The 18,592-nt window shown below is 41.2% G+C and overlaps 1 protein-coding gene across 8 annotated transcripts in view; it reads left to right on the forward strand.

The window, feature by feature from the left end:
* The window catches only part of DNAAF4 (dynein axonemal assembly factor 4), an 81,599-nt gene that overhangs the window by 22,379 nt on the left and 40,628 nt on the right, over positions 1 to 18,592 (forward strand). For all 8 annotated transcript variants that reach the window (XR_004030425.1, XR_004030424.1, XR_004030426.1 and 5 more), the window contains exon 4: positions 8,186 to 8,417. Coding sequence is in view for 5 of the 8 variants with exons in the window: in XM_012507290.1 (XP_012362744.1) it covers positions 8,186 to 8,417 (232 nt within the window). In the remaining 3 variants the exon portion in view is untranslated. The remainder of the gene's footprint in view (positions 1 to 8,185; positions 8,418 to 18,592) is intronic.

Consider the following 18,592-nt stretch of genomic DNA (forward strand, 5'->3'; position numbering starts at 1 on the left):
ACATATTCCTTCAGTTTTCATTTGTCTTGGAATGAATTTTGCTTTCACTTGTGAAGAATAGTTTTGCTAAATATAGAATTTGTGGTTTATAGTTTTGTTTTTTTCTGTTCGTACTTTGAACATGTCATTTTATTGTCTTCTATCCATTGTCTCATGAGAGCCTTAAAAGGTGATAGGCTCACCATGCATCCGTAGCTCTCTCATTTACATAATCTTTCCATTAAATTTCTGACTACGTAGGCGCTTATCCTAACCAGGATCTCAACCTCAGACCAACTGCAAAGTTTTCATCTTTATTCCCAACCAAGCCTACCACTTTTATCCACCAAAGCTACAGGTTTTCACTGCCCTACCCGGAAATGAGCCCACCCTTTTTAGCAACAAGCTGCTGCGTTCTTTTTGGTAGTTTCATGTTGGTATGGGTTGAGCATTTATAATCAAAAAATACAAAATCTGAAATGCTCCAAAATCTGTAACTTTTGAGCACCAACACAATGCTCAAAGGAAGTGCTCACTGGAGCATTTTGGATTTCAGATTTTTGGAGTAAGGATGCTCAACCAGTATGTATTCTGCAAATATTCTAAAATCTGAAAAAAATCCAAAATCTGAAACACTCTAGTTCCAAGCATTTTGGACAAGGGATACTCAGCCTGTAAAATTGCCAGGCTCATCATCCTAGCTGGGAGGGGGTGTTAGGAGCAAGCTCAGGCCAAAGGGCACAGCTTCTTACTGTTCATACTTAGAACTTTAGCAGTTTTTCTAGACTAAAGACTTCTCTCTTTGTAGTCTTCTTTTGGTTAATTTCCAGTCCCCTGAAATGGTTGTTTTTGATATTTTATCCAATTTTATCCTTAATATTTGTGGAGGGGAATTGCCAACCTCTTCATGTTGCCACAAAATCTGCATGTTGTCTTTGCAGATGAATTTTATATTTACTTATCAAGTTTCCTAAGAAGTCCTCTTGGTATTTTGATTGAATTTACATTGACTTTGTAAATTTGCAGAGCATCAACATATTTATAATACTGAGATTTCCCTCCAGGAACATGGCATTTATCTCCATTTATTTGGATATACTTTACATCTCTCAGCAAAATTATTTAACACCCATATATGACTTGCTTATATATTTTTTGTTTGTTTGTTTTGTGTTTGAGACGAAGACTCTCTCTGTAGCACAGGCTGGAGTGCAGCAGCGCGATCTTGGCTCACTGCAACCTCCACTTCCTGGGTTCAAGTGATTCTCCTTCCTCAGCCTCCAGAGTAGCTGGGATCACAGGCGTGCGCCACTGCACCTGGCTAATTTTTTGTATTTTTAGTAGAGATGAGGTTTCACCATGTTGGCCAGGCTGGTCTTGAACTTCCAACCTCAGGTAGTCTGCCCACCTCAACCTCCCAAAGTGCTAGGATTACAGGCATGAGCCACTGCGCCTGGCCTTATGACTTGCTTATATTTTGCTAAGCTTATTCATTTATGTTTTTCTGGTGATTGCTGATGAAATTAATGTTTCCATTGTAGTTTCTAATTATTTATTGCCAGTTTGTAGGAAAGTTTGTTTTATAAGTTTGTATAAGTTGATCTTTTTTTTTCTTTTGAGACAGAGCCTCACGCTGTCGCCCAGGCTGGAGTGCAGTGGCATAATCTTAGCTCACTGCAACCTCTACCTTCTGGATTCAAGCGATTCTTCTGCCTCAGCCTCCTGAGTAGCTGGGACTACAGGCATACACCACCACACCTGGCTAATTTTTATATTTTTAGTAGAGACAGGGTTTCACCATGTTGGCCAGGCTGGTCTTGAACTCCTGACCTTGTGATCTGCCCACCTCGGCCTCCCAAAGTGTTGAGATTACAGGCGTGAGCCACCGCACCCAGCTAGTTGATTTTATATGTGACTGCCTTGCTGAACTTACTTTTGGTTTGTCAGTTTATTATTTTGGTTATTTTAAGTAGTGTACTATTACTTGCAAATGGTGCAATTCTATCTCCTTGTAATCTATATTTGTATTTCTTATTTTTAAAAGTTTATCATTTAGGTTCTGACCTCTAGGAAAATAGTAAAACATTAGGTATACTTGCCTTAGTGATTTTGCTGGAAATATTTCTAATATTTCTTTTATTTTTTATTTTTATTTTTTTGAGACGGAGTCTTGCTCTGTTACCAGGCTGGAGTGTAGTGGTGTGATCTAGGTTCACTGCAACCTCCACCTCCCAGGTTCAAGAGATTCTCCTGCCTCAGCTTCCCGAGTAGCTGGGACTACAATGGTGTGCCAGCACGTCCAGCTAATTTTTGTATTTTTAGTAGAGATAGGGGTTTTGCCATGTTGGCCAGGCTGGTCTCAAACTCCTGACCTCACGTGATCCACCTCCCTCGGCTTCCCAAAGTGCTGGGATTACAGGTGTGAGCCACTGCACCCGGCTATTTCTAGTATTTCATAATGAAGTATAATGTAGTCTTGGTCCTTCTATCCAGCTTATAAATTTTTATTTCTTATTTTTATTCCCAATATCAACTGACATTTTGGCATACACTGACATCATATTGCTTTTCTCTATTGATCTCCTAATACCTTAAGTAAGAAAGACCCTATTTGATCAAGGTGTATTATAATTTTAATATTTTCCTAGGTTAAGTTACCCCTATTTGATTAAGGTGTATTATAATTTTAATATTTTCCTAGGTTAAGTTTGCATATATTTTTTTTTAGTTTGTTTTTGTTTTTGTTTTTGTTTTTTGAGATGGACTCTCACACTGTTACCCAGGCTGGAGTGCAGTGGTGCAGTCTCGGCTCACTGCAACCTCTGCCTCTTGGGTTTAAGCGATTCTCATGCCTTACTCAGCCTCCCGAATCGCTGGGATTACAGGTGTGTGCTACCACACCTAGCTAATTTTTGTATTTTTAGTAGAGATGGGTTATCACCATTTTGGCCAGGCTGGTCTCTAACTCCTGACCTCAAGTAATTTGCCTGACTCGGCTTCCCAAAAGTGTTGGGTTTACAGGCATGAGCCTCTATGCTGGGCTGAGTTTGCTAATGTTTTATTTACAATTTTTGCATGTAATTCACAAGTGGGATTGGCTTATAAAGAACAATGCCTTGTTGACTAGACATTCATTCTAGATTAAAAGAATTACACATTTCCTCTTCAAAAATTTACTTTAGGAACTATTCATCATTCTCCTATTAGTTTTATTTGCTGTCTGTATTAAACTAATAGCCTGTAGTAAATGGCATCCTTTTTTGAACAGTACAAACACCTAAAACCAAATTTCTTTATTTTATTTTATTTTTTTTTTGAGGAGTCTCACTGTGTCACCCAGGCTAGAGTGCAGTGGGGCGATCTTGGCTCACTGCAGCCTCTGCCTCCGAGGTTCAAGTGATTCTCCTGCCTCAGCCTCCCAAGTAGCTGGGATTACAGGTGTATGCTACCACGCCCACCTAATTTTTGTATTATTAGTATAGACAGGGTTTCATCATGTTGGCCAGGTTGTTCTTGAACTCCTGACCTCAAGTGATCAACCTACCTGGGCCTCCCAAAGTGCTGGGATTTCAGGCGTGAGCCACTGCTCCCGGGCCTCCAGTCCTTTATGTACAATGATTATTTTTTTAGCCTTCTGAGTTTTTCTGTTACTGCATATTCCTCCGTTGTGTCTTCCCTGTATTATGTGATTTTTCTTTAAAAGACCTTCAAGGATTGTTTAATATTTGTCAGTGTCTGTGTTAAATTGTGTCTTTCCTATATTAGATGATTTTTATTTAAAATATCTTTAAGGGGGCTGGGCACAGTGGCTCACGCCTGTAATCCCTGCACTTTGGGAGGTTGAGGCGGGTGGATCATTTGAAGTCAGAAGTTTGATACCAGCCTGGCCAACATGATGAAATCCCGTCTCTACTAAAAAATACAAAAATTAGACGGGCATGATGGTACACGCCTGTAATCCCAGCTACTCAGGAGGCTGAGGCAGGATAATTGTTTGAACCTGAGAGGCGGAGGTTGCAGTGAGCGAAGATCGTGCTACTGCGCTCCAGCCTGGGTGACAGAGCAAGACTCCGTCTCAAAATAAATAAATAAATAAATAATAAAATATCTTTAAGAATTGTTTGGGCTGGGCACGATGGCTCACGCCTGTAATCCCAGCACTTTGGGAGGCCGAGGCGGGCGGATCACGAGGTCAGAAGATTGAGACCATCCTGGCTAACACGGTGAAACCCCGTCTCTACTAAAAATACAAAAAATTAGCCGGGCGTGGTGGCGGGTGCCTGTAGTCCCAGCTACTCGGGAGGCTGAGGCAGGAGAATGGCATGAACCCGGGAGGTGGAGCTTGCAGTGACCCAAGATTGCGCCACTGCACTCCAGCCTGGGCGACAGAGTGAGACTCTGTCTGAGAAAAGAAAAAAAAAAAAGAATTGTTTAACATTTGTCCATCTCTCTATGACATCATAGAAAACATATATTTGGTCCCTGCCTGTTATTAGCATAGAGCTCCTAAAACCCATGTAATTTTCTGAGTGATGGGGTGCTAGGTTCATCTTTTGTTAAATTATTTGGATTTTGACCCAGGTTCCTGACACAGACCTCCTAATCCCTTGGAATTTCCTACATAATAGGAAAATCTTTTGTTCTAATGAGGCAACTCTTGATGGGCTCCTGGGTGGTGGCTGGCCACCAGAAAGACTAAGCTATGATTAGTTGTCTGGAACTTTCAGCACCCCTCCCCATCATTTTGATAGGGGCTGGAGATTGAGTTAATAATCATGCTGTGTCCACTGGCTTACGCCTGTAATTCCAGCACTTTGGGAGGCCGAGGTGGGAGGATCACTTGAGCCCAGGAGCTCAAGACCAGCCTGGGCAACATAGATAGTGAGACCCTGGCTCTAAAAACAACAGCAACAAAATTAGCCATTCGTGGTGGTGCAGGCCTGTGGTCCTAACTACTTAGGCTGAGGTGAGAGGATCACATGAGCCTGGGAAGTGGAAGCTACAGTGAGCTAAGGTTGTGCCACTGCACTCTCCAGCGTGAGTGACAGAACAAGACCTTGTCTCAAAAAAAAAAAAAAAAAAAAAATCCACCAGGCAGAGTAGCTCATGTCTGTAAATCCCAGCATTTTGGGAGGCTGAGATGGGTAGATCACTTGAGCCCAGGAGTTCAAGACCAGCCTGGGCAGCAAGGCGAAACCCCATCTTTACAAAAAAATAAAATAAAAAATTAATCAGGCTTGATGGGACGTGCCTGTAGTCCCAGCTACCTAGAAGGCTGAACTGGAGGATCGTTGGAGCCCAGGAGGCTGAGGCTGCAGTGAGCCATGATTGCGCCATTACACTCCAGCCTGGGTGACAGAGCAAGACCCTGTCTAAAAAAAAACAAAAAACCCAGTCATGCCTGCTAGATAAAACCTCCATAAAGTTGTTATAACTATGAGGTTTGGAGAACTTCTGGGTTGCTGAACACTTGGAGGGAGAAGGCATGGAAACTCTGTGCTCCTTCCCCAATATCTTTCCCTAGATATCTCTTTCATTTGCCTCTTCCTGAGTTGTATCCTTTTATTAAAAATGAGTAAATATGGCTGGGCGCGGTGGCTCACGCCTGTAATCCCAGCACTTTGGGAGGCCTAGGTGGGTGGATCACCTGAGGTCAGGAGTTCAAGATCAGCCTGGCCAACATGGTGAAACCCTGTCTCTACTAAAAAACACAAAAATTAGCCGGGTGTGGTGGCAGGCCCTTAATCCCAACTACTTGGGAGGTAGAGGCAGGAGAATCATTTGAACCTGGGAGGTGGAGGTTGCAGTGAGCCAAGATAAAGCCATTGCACTCAAACCTGGGGGACAAGAGCGAGACTCCTCTCAAAAAAAAAAAAAGAAAAAGAAAAAGAAAAAAACAGAGTGTACAGAGAAAAAACAAACTGTTTATGCCTCTTATATACTCTCACAACACTTCGTAGTTCACTTCCATCACGAAATTTGTGGGTTTTTCCTGTGCTTACCAATTCTCTAACACCAGCTATGTGTCCTCTAATTCAGTTCTGATATTATCTACCCGGAGTTAGCATTAGATCCCACAGGTTACGGGCTCAATTCCATAAGCCAGTCCCCACATAGGTGCCAATCGTAAGTCCAGGACTCAGATGATCCACCTGCCTTGGCCTTCCAAAGTGCTGGGATTTCAGGCGTGAGCCACTGCGCCTGGTCAGTGTACGCTCTGTTTTTCTTTGGTACATGTAGTCTCTTTTCTCTTTATCATAAGCTCTGTGTTATTTTCTTCTTCATGTTTTTCTCTTGATTGTAGTTCCTTCTCTTTCCTACTCTGTGAAGCCTTTCTTGGTTTCTGCTCTTCATCACTACTCTCTGAAGAGCTGGACTATTTCTGTCTCTAATATAGCTTATTATAAATTACCATTATACCTATAGGTCCCTTAACTACATCTTGGCTATAATACCAGAACTTTCCTGTTACTTTTCGTTGTAAGAACAGTCTCATTTTTGGTAATTAAGACTTAGTCTTATGCGTTTTAAAAACTTCATGTAAAATTTATTCTTCTTGCAGGGATTATGATGGGTGAGGGTGTCTGACTCTTCACATATTCTCCCTTTTTCATGTGTTGGGGCAGAGAGTGAAAAAAGGCAGACATATAATTAGGCTGGGTGAAATCGTCTTCTTTTAGGTTGTGGCTTCCTCTCTAACACGGAGTGTTCATCATGCCTTATTGTGAGGCATTTAAATTTTGTTTCATTGCCATGTGTAGATTCTTCCTGGTTCAATCTGTTGGCAGCTCACTGGCAACTCTCTGAACTTAGAATAGGTAGTAATAATTAGCATATTTTGTGCTTAATTTAAGCCTGAGGTAAAATTGGGGCTACAGGAAGTTTGCAGTCAATGTCCCATGAAATTTATTTTAAAGTCAGCATCTCACAGGAAAATAATCAGTCTTCTAGAAGAGAGTGTTATGTCATGTAGATATTACAGAGCACCTTTCAGTGCACAGGTTTCATACTCGTAATGTTAAATCTCTATTTTAAAGTAATACAACATTTAGGGACCTTCATCCTAGCATATCCATATTCTAGAACCACTTCAGATGTCCTATTTAAATGTAAATTAATTTAAATGTACATTAATGAAACTTAAATAAAATTAAAAATTCAGTTCCTGAGTCTCAGTAGCCACATTTGAAGTACTTAATTAGCCACCTGTGGCTAGTGGCTACTATATTGGATAGCACAAACATTTTGATCATTGAAGTAAGTGCTTCTCTAGTAGTTAGAGATAAGAAATTTTTCTTACCATAGAAAAGTCAGATACATGGAGTCAATCATGTACACCAACTAGGTACTCTATTTCACAGTTTTTTTTCTTGCCCACATGAGGGAAGTTTGTGAAAGGGAGAAAAGTTGCCACACACACCTGTACAAGATACTGCTTTCAAATTCATCTAATATTTAGCTCTTTGAAAGTGTCAGACAACTACTAGTGCAAACATAGGTTTTGCAGCAGGATTAAGACTTCAAATATTTCCACCCACCAGAGACAGACCGTCTTGTTCATCCTTCCTGTTTTCTTTTCTACTGTTCCTTCTTCCTTCAGTCCTTAGGACTGAAGGGTTGGCACAACTTCGGTTGACAGAGTAAGACTTGGGATAAGTTGAAAAGCAAATGTTTGAATATATGTGTTGGGGTGTGTGTGTGTGTGTGTGTGTGTGTGTAGATTTTGAGAGAAGTGGCTTAACTCCTAGAATAATAAATTTCTTTTTTTTTAATGTTTAACTTTTTATTATTATTATTATACTTTAGGTTTTAGGGTACATGTGCACAATGTGCAGGTTTGTTACATATGTATCTATGTGCCATTTCTATCATTTTTTCTACCAAGCCCTTAGGTATCATCTGATTGAATGCCTGCCCACATTGTACAGGTAAGTAAACTGAGGTTGGAGAAAGTGATTGCGTAAGATCACATAGCTAATGGTAGATCTGGGACTAAAACCTTCGTTCCATGACTCCAACACCAATGGTTTTTCTGTTGAATCATTTACCTTTCCCATTTTAATTCATAATTCACTACTATCTGTTGTTACAAATACAATGGCAAGAGTTTAGAGGTATGAATAATTAATTATTGTAATTAATTTCTCATTTAAAGAAATGTTGCTTTTGTGTATTTTAAAGAATTTGGTAATTGCAATTTTTATAGATTGAAGAAGAAGAGAGGAAAAAAATAGAAGATATGAAAGAAAATGAACGGATAAAAGCCACTAAAGAATTGGAAGCCTGGAAAGAATATCAAAGAAAAGCCGAGGAGCAAAAAAAAATTCAGAGAGAAGAGAAATTATGTCAAAAAGAAAAGCAAATTAAAGAAGAAAGAAAAAAATTAAAATATCAGAGTCATACTAGAAATTCGGCATCTAGAAATCTTGCTCCAAAAGGTAAAATGATTAAGACTTTCTTGAGTAGTGAGTCCTGTTGGTGAAGTAAATATGATGCTTTTCTTTTTTTGTAAATCTATTCATAGCATTAGGTTACTATTTTGGCATATTGAGAATAAGCAATTCAGTACAAAGACTAAAGTGAAAGACATTTCTTCTTTCGGGGATAATGAAATTTTCTAATAAAATGAGCAAGGATTCATTCAAGGATTCAAAAAGAAGAGTGTCTTCTTTGCTTGTGTGCTTTCTTTTGAAATTTACAGAGATATTGTTAAATAAGTGCTTAACTCAGGCCCGAAAAGACTTGGAGTGGACTAGCAGTGTCAGAAGCATTCATTTATTCCATTAGAGATAAGAAACTAGGAATTTCATTAAAAGACCTTTTCCTCACATCACTTAGGAAAATGAGTACTATAAGCAGACTTACTCTACAGCAAATAAAGGTTACTTCTAGCTTTTAATCTTGATGTATTCAAAACCAGATAAATTAATATAACTTTTTTTTTTTTTTGAGACAAGGTCTGGCTCTATCGCCCAGGCTGGAGTGCAGTGGTGCGATCTCAGCTCACTGCAACCTCTGCCTCCCCAGCTCAAGCCATCCTGCCTTAGCCTCCCAAGTAGCTGGGACTACAGGCATGTGCCTCAATGTCCAGCTAATGTTTTTTGTATTTTTTGTAGAGACGAGGTTTTGCCATGTTGCCCAGGCTGGTCTTGAACTCGTGAGCTCAAGCAATCTGCCTGCCTTGGCCTCCCAAAGGGCTGGGATTGTATGCATGAGCCACCATGTCCGGCTGATACAAATATAATTCTGTTTTTGTGTGTGTGTGTTTTTAAAATTATTATTTCAGTAGTTTTGGGGGAACAGGTGGTGTTTGGTTACATGTATAAGTTCTTTAGTGGTGATTTCTGAGATTTTGGTGGACCCATCAACCAAGCAGTGTACACTGCACCCAATGTGTAGTCTTTTATCCCGCACCCCTGCACCCTTCCCCCCAGTCCCCAGGCCCATATCATTCTTATGCCTTGGCATCCTCATAGCTCAGCTCCCATCTATGAGTGAGAACATGGGCCAGGAGCAGTGGCTCATGCCTGTAATCCCAGCACTTTGGGAGGACAAGGCGGGCAGATCACCTGAGATTAGGAGTTCGAGACCAGTCTGACCAATATGGAGAAACCCCATCTTTACTAAAATTACAAAATTAACCGGGTGTGGTGGCACATATCTGTAATCCCAGCTACTCAGGAGGCTGAGGCAGGAGAATCGCTTGAACCTGGGAGGTGGAGGTTATGGTGAACCGAGATTGTGCCATTGCATTCCAGCCTGGGCAACAAGAGCCAAACTCCGTCTCAAAAAAAAAAAAAAAAAAAAAAAGTGAGAACATATGGTATTTGATTTTCCATTTCTGAGTTACTTCATGTAGCATAATCGTTTCCAACTCCATCCAGGTTGCCGAGAATGCCATTATTTTATTCCTTTTTATGGCTGAGTAGTATTCCATGATTGTGGTGTGTGTATATATATATACCATATTTTCTTTATCTTCTCATTAGTTGATGGGCATTTAGGCTAGTTCTATATTTTTGCAATTGCAATTGTGCTGCTATAAACATGAGTGTGCAAGTGTCTAATGACTTCTTTTTCTCTAGGTGGATACTCAGTAGGGGGATTACTGGATCAAATGGCAGTTCTACTTTTCTTTAAGGAATCTCCACACTGTTTCCATAGTAGTTGTACTAGTTTACATTCCCACCAGCAATGTAAAAGTGTCCCTTTTCACCACATCTACACCAACATCTGTTATTTTTTCATTTTTAAATTAGGGTCATTCTTAACAGGAGTAAGGTGGTATCGCATTGTGGTTTTGATTTGCATTTCCCTAATAATTAGCGGTGTTGAGCATTTTTTCATGTTTGTTGGACATTTGTTTGTTTGTTTGTTTATTTATTTTGAGACGGAATTTCACTCTTGTTGCCCAGGCTGGAGTGCAATGGCACGATCTCGGCTCACTGCAACCTCTGCCTCCCAGGTTCAAGTGATTCTCCTGCTTCAGCCTCCTGAGTAGCTAGGATTACAGGCATGTACCACCATGCCTGACTAATTTAGAGATGGGGTTTCTCCATGTTGGTCAGGCTGGTCTCGAACTCCCGACCTCAGATGATCCGCCTGCCTCAGCCTCGAAAAGTGATGGGATTACAGGCATGAGCCACCGCACCTGGCGGGACATTTGTATGTCTTCTTTTGAGAATTGTCTGTTCATGTCCTTAGCCCACTTTTTGATGGGATTGTTTGTTTTGTTCTTGCTGATTTCTTCGAGTTCCCTGTAGATTGTGGATATTAGTCCTTTGTCAGATGCATAGTTTTCGAAGATTTTCTTCCACTCTGTGGGTTGTCTGTTTACCGTGCTGATTATTTCTTTTGCTGTGCAGAAGCTCTTTAGTTTAATTAAATCCCATCTATTGATCTTTGTTTTTGTTTCATTTGCTTTTGGATTCTTGGCCATCAAGTATTTGCCTAAACCAGTGTTAGAAGGGGTTTTCCAGTGTTATCTTCTAGAATTTTTATCATTTCAGGTCTTAGACTTAAGTCTTTGATCCATCTTGAGTTAATTTTTGTGTTAGGGGAGAGATGAGCATCCAGTTTCATACTCCTACATGTGGTTTGCCAATTATCCCAGCACCATTTGTTGAATAGGTTGTCCTTTCCCCACTTTATGGTTTTGTTTGCTTTGTCAAAGATTGGTTGGCTGTATTTGGCTTTATGTCTGGGTTCTCTATTCTGTTCCATTGGCCTGTGTGCCTGTTTTTATACCAGTACTATACTGTTTTGGTAACTATGGCCTTGTAGTATAGTTTGAAGTCAGGTAATGTGATCCCCTCAGATTTGTTCTTTTTGCTTAGTCTTGCTTTGGCTATGTGGGCTCTTTTTTTGTTCTATATGAATTTTAGGATTGTTTTTTCTAGTTCTGTGAAGAATGATGATGATATTTTGATGGGAATTGCATTGAATTTGTAGATTACTTTTGGCAGTATGGTCATTTTCAAAATATTGATTCTACCCATCTGTGAGCATGGGATGTATTTCCATTTGTTTGTGTCATCTATGATTTCTTTCAGCAGTGTTTTGTAGTTTTCCTTTCACCTCTTTAGTTAGATATATTCTGAAGTTTTTTGGTTTTTTGTTTTGTTTTTTGGGTTTTTTTGCAGCTGTTGTAAAAGAGGTTGAGATCTTGATGTGATTCTCAGCCTGGTCCTTGTTGGTGTATAGTAGTGCTACTGATTTGTGTACATTGATTTTGTATTCTGAAACTTTACTTGAATTCATATATCAGATCTAGGAGCTTTTTGGATGAATCTTTAGGATTTTCTAGGTATACAGTCATATACCTAGGAGCTTTTTGGATGAATCTTTAGGATTTTCTAGGTATACGGTGAACAGTGACAACTTGACTTCCTCCTTACTGATTTAGATGCTCTTTCTTTCTCTTATCTGATTGCTCTGGCTAGGACTTCCAGTACTGTGTTAAATAGAGTTGGTGAAAGTGGACATCCTTGTTTTGTTCCAGTTCTCAGGGGAAACACTTTCACCTTTTCACTGTTCATTATAATAATGGCCATGGGTTTGTCAAAGATGGCTTTTATTACCTTAAGGTATGTCCCTTCTATGCCCATTTTGCTGAGGGTTTTAGTCATAAAGGGATACTGGATTTTGTCAAATGCTTTGTGTGTGTGTGTGTGTGTGTGTGTTTGTGTGTGTGTGTGTGTGACAGTCTCACTCTGTTCCTCAGGCTGGAGTGCAGTGGCATGATCTTGGCTCACTGCAACCTCTGCCTCCCAAGTTCAATCAATTCTCCTGCCTCAACCTCCCCAGTATCTGGGATTACGGGTGTGCACCACAACACCTAGCTAATTTTTTGTATTTTTTGGTAGAGACAGGGTCTCGCCATGTTGGCCAGGCTGGCCTCAAAACTCCTGACCTCAAATGATCCGCCTGCCTCGGCTTCCGGAAGTGCTGGGATTACAGGCATGAGCCACCACGCCTGGCCTCAAATGCTTTTTCTGCATTTATTGAGATGATCGTATGATTTTTGTTTTGACTTCTGTTTATGTGGTGTATTATATTTATTGATTTTTTGTGTGTGTATGTTAAAGCAGCCCTGCATCCCTGGTATGAAACCCGCTTAATCATGGTGTATTACCTTTTTGATATGCTGCTGCATTTGGTTAGCTAGTATTTGGTTGAGGAGTGTTACATCTATGTTCATCAGGGATATTGGTCTGTAGTTTTCTTTTTTGTTGTTATGCCCTTTCCTGGTTTTGGTATTAGGGTAGTACTGGCTTTATAGAATGATTTAGGGAGGATTTCCTCCTTACCTTTTGAAATAGTTTTAATAGGATTGGTACCAGTTCTCTTTGAATGTCTGTTAGAATTCAGCTGCTGGGCCGGCCACATGGCTCATACCTCTAATCCCAGCCTTTGGGAGGCCAAGGCAGGCAATCTCCTGAGGTCAGGAGCTCGAGACCAGCCTGCCCAACATGGTGAAACCTCATCTAACTAAAAATACAAAAATTAGCAGGGTGTGGTGGCACATGCCTGTAATCCCATCTACTCGGGAAGCTGAGGCAGGAGAATCGCTTGAACCTGGAGATGGAGGTTGCAGTGAGCCGAGATCTCACCACTGCATTCCAGCCTGGGGGCAACAGAGCAAGACCCTGTCTTAAAAAAAAAAAAAAAATCAGCTGTGAATCTATCTACTCCTGGACTTTCTTTTAGTTGGCCATTTTTAAATTACTATTTCAATCTCCCTACTTGTTATTGGTCTATTCAGAGTTTCTATTTCTTCCTGGCTTAATCTGGGAAGATTGTTTAATTCCTTCTAGGTTTAGGAATTTATCCATCTCCTCTAGGTTTTCTAGTTTGTGCGCACAAAGGTATTCATAGTAGCCTTGAATGATCTTTTGTATCCCGGTGGTATTTGTTATAATTTCTCTCATTTCATTTCTAATCGAGCTTATTTGGATCTTATTCTTTTCTGGGTTAATCTTACTAATGGTCTATCAGTTTTGTTTGTCTTTTCAAAGAACCAGCTTTTTGTTTAATTTTTTTTTTGTATTTTTTTTCTTTCAGTTTCATTTAGTTCTGCTCTGATCTTTGTTATTTCTTTTCTTGTGCTGGGTTTGGGTTTCATATGTTCTTTTTTCTCTAGTTTCTTCAGGTGTGAGCCTAGATTGTCTGTTTATGCTCTTTCAGACTTTTTGATGTAGGCATTTAGTGCTATGAACTTTCCTCTTAGCACTGCTTTTGCTGTATCCCAGAGGTTTTGACTGGTTGTGTCACTATTATCGTTCAGTTCAAAGACTTTTAAAATTTCCATCTTGATTTCATTGTTGACCCAAAGATCATTCAGGGGCAGGTTATGTAATTTCCATATATTTGTATAGTTTTGAGTGTTCCTTTTGAAGTCAATATCCAGTTTTATTCCACTGTGGTCTTAGAGAGTATTTGATATAATTTTGATTTTCTTAAATTTATTGAGATGGGCCAGGCGCTGTGGCTCACGCCTGTAATCTCAGCACTTTGGGAGGCCTAGGCGGGTGGATCACAAGGTCATGAGATCGAGACCATTCTGGCTAACATGGTAAAACCCCATCTCTACTAAAAGTACAAAAAATTAGCTGGGCGTGGTGGCAGGCACCTGTAGTCCCAGCTACTCGGGAGGCTGAGGCAGGAGAATTGCTTGAATCTGGAGGTGGAGGTTGCAGTGAGCTGAGACTGCGCCACGGCACTCCAGCCTGGGCGACAGAGTGAGACTCTGTCTCAAAAAAAAAATAATAATAATAATAAATAAATAAATAAATAAATAAATAAATTTGAGAGTTCCAGTGTTAGGTGCATAAATATTTAGGATTGTGATATTTTCCTGTTGGACTAATTCTTTTATCATTATATAATGTCCTTTTTTATCTTTTCAAACTGTTGTTGCTTTAAAGTCTGCTTTGTTTTGTGTAAGAATAGCTACTCCTGGCTAGGCGCAGTGGCTCACGCCTATAATCCCAGCACTTTGGGAGGCCGAGGCGGGCAGATCACGAGGTCAGGAGTTTGAGACCAGCCGGGCCAACATGGTGAAACTCCATCTCTACTAAAAATACAAAAATTAGCCAGGCGTGGTGGCATGCGCCTGTAGTCCCAGCTACTTGGAAGGCTAAGGCAGGAGAATCGCTTGACCCCAGGAGGCAGAGGTTGCAGTGAGCCAAGATTGCGCCACTGCACTCCAGCCTGGGCAACAGAAGGAGACTCTGTCTCAAAAAAAAAAAAAGAAAAAAAAGAAAGAAAAAAGAATAGCTACTCCTGCTGACTTTGGTGTCCATTTGCATGGAATATCTTTTTCCACCTTGTTTATAAGTCCTTATATGTTAGGCAAGTCTGTTAAAAGACTTACTTGGTTGGTTGATTTTTACCCATTTGACATTCTGTATGTTTTAAGTGGAGTGTTTAGGCCATTTACATTCAACGTCAGTATTGAGATGTGAGGTACTGTTCTATTCATCATGCTAGTTGTTGCTGTACCTTATTTTTTTTTTCATTGTGTTATTGTTTTATAGGTCCTGTGAGATTTATGCTTTAAGGAGGTTCTATTTTGGTACATTTTGAGGTTTGGTTTCAATATTAAAACTTCTTTTAGCATTTATTGTAGTGCTGGCATGGTAGTGACAAATTCAGCATTTGTTTGTTTGAAAAAGACTTTATCTCACCTCTGGTTATGAAGCTTAGTTTCACTGGATACAAAATTCTTAGCTGATAATTATTTTGTTTAAGGAGGCTAAAGATAGGACCCCCATCCCTTCTGGCTTGCAGGGCTTCTGCTAAGAAATCTGCTGTTAATCTGATAGGTTCTCCTTTACAGATTACCTGATGCTTTTGCCTCACAGCTCTTTGGAGACAGAGTCTTGCTCTGTCACCCAGGGTAGAGTGCAGTAGCACGATCTCGGCTCACTGCAACCTCCAACTCCTGGGTTCAAGCAATTCTCCTGCCTCAGCCTCCTGAATAGCTGGGATTACAGGCACTCGCCACCACGCCTGGCTAATTTTTGTATTTTTAGTAGAGATGGGGTTTCACCATCTTGGTTGGCCAGGCTGATCTCGAACTCCTGACTTCGTGATCTACCCACCGTGGCCTCCCAAAGGTGCTGAGATTACAGGTGTGGGCCACCGCACCCAACCTTGCCTCACAGCTCTTAAGATTCTTTCTTTCGTCTTTACTTTAGACAATGTGATGACTGTGTACCTAGGCAATGATCTTTTTGCAATGAATTCCCCAGGTGTTCTTTGAGCTTCTTGTATTTGGATGTCTAGATCTCTAGCAAGACCATGGAAGCTTTTCTCGATTATTCCCTCAAGTATGTTTTCCAAACTTTTAGATTTCCCTTCTTCCTTAGGAGCATCAGTTATTCTTATGTTTGCTCATTTACATAATCCCAGATTTCTTGGAGGCTTTGTTCATTTTTTAAAATTCTTTTTTTCTTTGTCTTTGTTGGATTAGGTTCATTTGAAAACCTTGTCTTTGAGCTCTGAAGTTATTTCTTCTACTTGTTCAAATCTGTTGTTGAAACTTTCCAGTGTATTTTGCATTTCTTTAAGTGTGTCTTTCATTTCCAGAAGTTTTGATTATTTTTTCTTTATAATATCTATTTCTCTGGAGACTTTTCCATTCATATCCTTTTTTTTTTTTTAATTTCTTGAAGTTGATTTTCGCCTTTCTCTAGTGCCTCCTTGAGGAGCTTAATAATCAACCTTCTGAATTATTTATCTGGCAATTCACAGATTTCTTCTTAGTTTAGATCCATTGCTGGAGAGCTAGTATGATCTTTTGGGGGTGTTACAGAACCTTGTCATATTACTAGAATTACTTTTCTGGTTCCTTCTCATTTGAGTAGACGGTTTCAGTGGTAAGATCTGAAACTCAGGGCTACTGTTCAGATTCTTCTGTCCCATGGGTGTTCCCTTGATGTGGTGCCCTCCCCCTGCCACTAGGGATGGGGCTTCCTGAGAGCCAGACTGCGGTGATTGTTATTGCCCTTCTATTTTCTAGCCACCCACTTGGGCCCCAGGCTGGTGCTGGGGAATGTCTGCAAAGAGCCCTGTGATGTGATCCACAGGTCTCCCAGCCATGGATACCAGCACCTGTTCTGGTGGTGGCAGGTGAGTGAAGTGGATTCTGGTGGAGTCTTTTGTTGTAATTTCGTTTAGTGCACTTCAAGTACTGGTTATGCTAGCAGTGGAGTTGTCACGTGGACAGATTCAGGACCTCTGGCTAGACAGGGTGTTGCAGGAAGTGGAATTAGCTGTTGTTTTCTCCTTCTTTGGAGCAGGGTTGTTCTGTTATGAGTTGCTATGGTGGCTTGAGTTGGTTGGGCTCCAGCCAGGAGGTGGCACTTTCAAGAGGGCACCAGCTGCAGTACAGAAGAGAGATATAATCTTGATGTTGGTGGGGACAAGTACTCAGGTTTCTCAGGTGATGGGCAGGGCCGTAGAGCAGGTAGAGAAAAACCATCAGGTGGGGGCAAGGTTAGTTGGGTCTGGGCTCAGACTCCCCTTGGGTGGGGCTTGCTGTGGCCACAGTGGGGGTGGAGGGGATTCTCAGGCCAATGGAGTTATGTTCCCAGGGGCATTATGGCTGCCTCTGCTGTGCCATACAGGTCACCAGGGAGGTAGGGGAAAGCCGGCAGTGACAGGCCTCACCTAGCTCCCAGACAGCCACCAAGGCCAGTCTCACTCCAGCCATGCCAGAGTTTATAGCCAGGCAGTCGGTGAGCAGGGCTGAGATCTTGCCCCAGACTATAAGCCTTGCCGCTGAGAAAGCAAGAGGGCTCTTAGGCCTCCCCAGTCCCTGCCTGCCCACACTATTGGCTGTGGCTTCTGCACTCGCATCTGTACTTCCCATTTGCTCCCCCTGCCACCAATTTTTGCTTAGGAAAATTCCTGCTCAAAGTTCAGCTACAAGCTTCCTTCACCCTGCGGTCCTGCCCCAGTTCCACTGGCTGCCTTCCTGTCTCCAAGGACCTCTGTGAGAGCAGGCCGGGAATGGCTTCCTTGGTCTCCAGCTGGGGATGGAAGTGCCTATAGGGCTCTTCCTGCTGCTTCTTCTACTTTTATATTTTGCTCAGCTACCTAAATCTATTTCAGCTCAGGGTGAAGTTAAATCCTTCTCCTGTGATCTGGATTTTCAGGTTCCCCAGTGGGAATGTATGTTCAGAGACTGACCTTTTCCTCCCTCACACTTTGGGAACTCACAGTTTTTCAGCTGTCTCAGGGCATTTGCAGCAGCAAACCACTTCCTTCAAAGGGTCTGTGAATTCTTTTTTTTTTTTTTTAATTTTATTATTATACTTCAGGTTTTAGGGTACATGTGCACAATGTGCAGGTTTGTTACGTATGTATCCATGTGCCATGTTGGTTTGCTGCACCCATTAACTCGTCATTTAGCATTAGGTATATCTCCTAATGCTGTCCCTCCCCCCTCCCCCCACCCCACAACAGTCCCCGGAGTGTGATGTTCCCCTTTCTGTGTCCATGAGTTCTCATTGTCCAATTCCCACCTATGAGTGAGAACATGTGGTGTTTGGTTTTTTGTCCTTGCAATAGTTTACTGAGAATGATGTTTTCCAGTTTCATCCATGTCCCTACAATGGACATGAGCTCATCATTTTTTATGGCTGCATAGTATTCCATGGTGTATATGTGCCACATTTTATTAATCCAGTCTGGGTCTGTGAATTCTTTCAGTTTTCCTACGGTGTTTCTTGTGGCGTTCCTGAAGTGATTCTTGGAGTAAAAGTTCACAATGTGAGTCCCCAGATGCTGTTCTGTCCATCCAATTGGCAGCTGCATGTTAATCCTGTCTCCGATCTGCCATTTTCCCTCCTATCTCCCACAGAATATAATTCTATACTGAAAGCTATGAGTTTGATTTTATCTAATTTTGGAATATTAAACTTTGTTTTGGATGCATTTTCTACCGGGTGCAGTGGCTCACGCATGTAATTCCAGACCTTTGGGAGGCTGAGGCGGGCAGATCACCTGAAGTCGGGTGTTCAAGACTAGCCTGACCAACATGGAGAAACCCTGTCTCTACTAAAAATACAAAACTAGCCGGGTGTGGTGGTGGGTGCCAATAATC

This window comes from Nomascus leucogenys, chromosome 6 (genome assembly GCF_006542625.1).
Source record: "Nomascus leucogenys isolate Asia chromosome 6, Asia_NLE_v1, whole genome shotgun sequence".
Lineage (NCBI taxonomy): Eukaryota > Metazoa > Chordata > Mammalia > Primates > Hylobatidae > Nomascus > Nomascus leucogenys.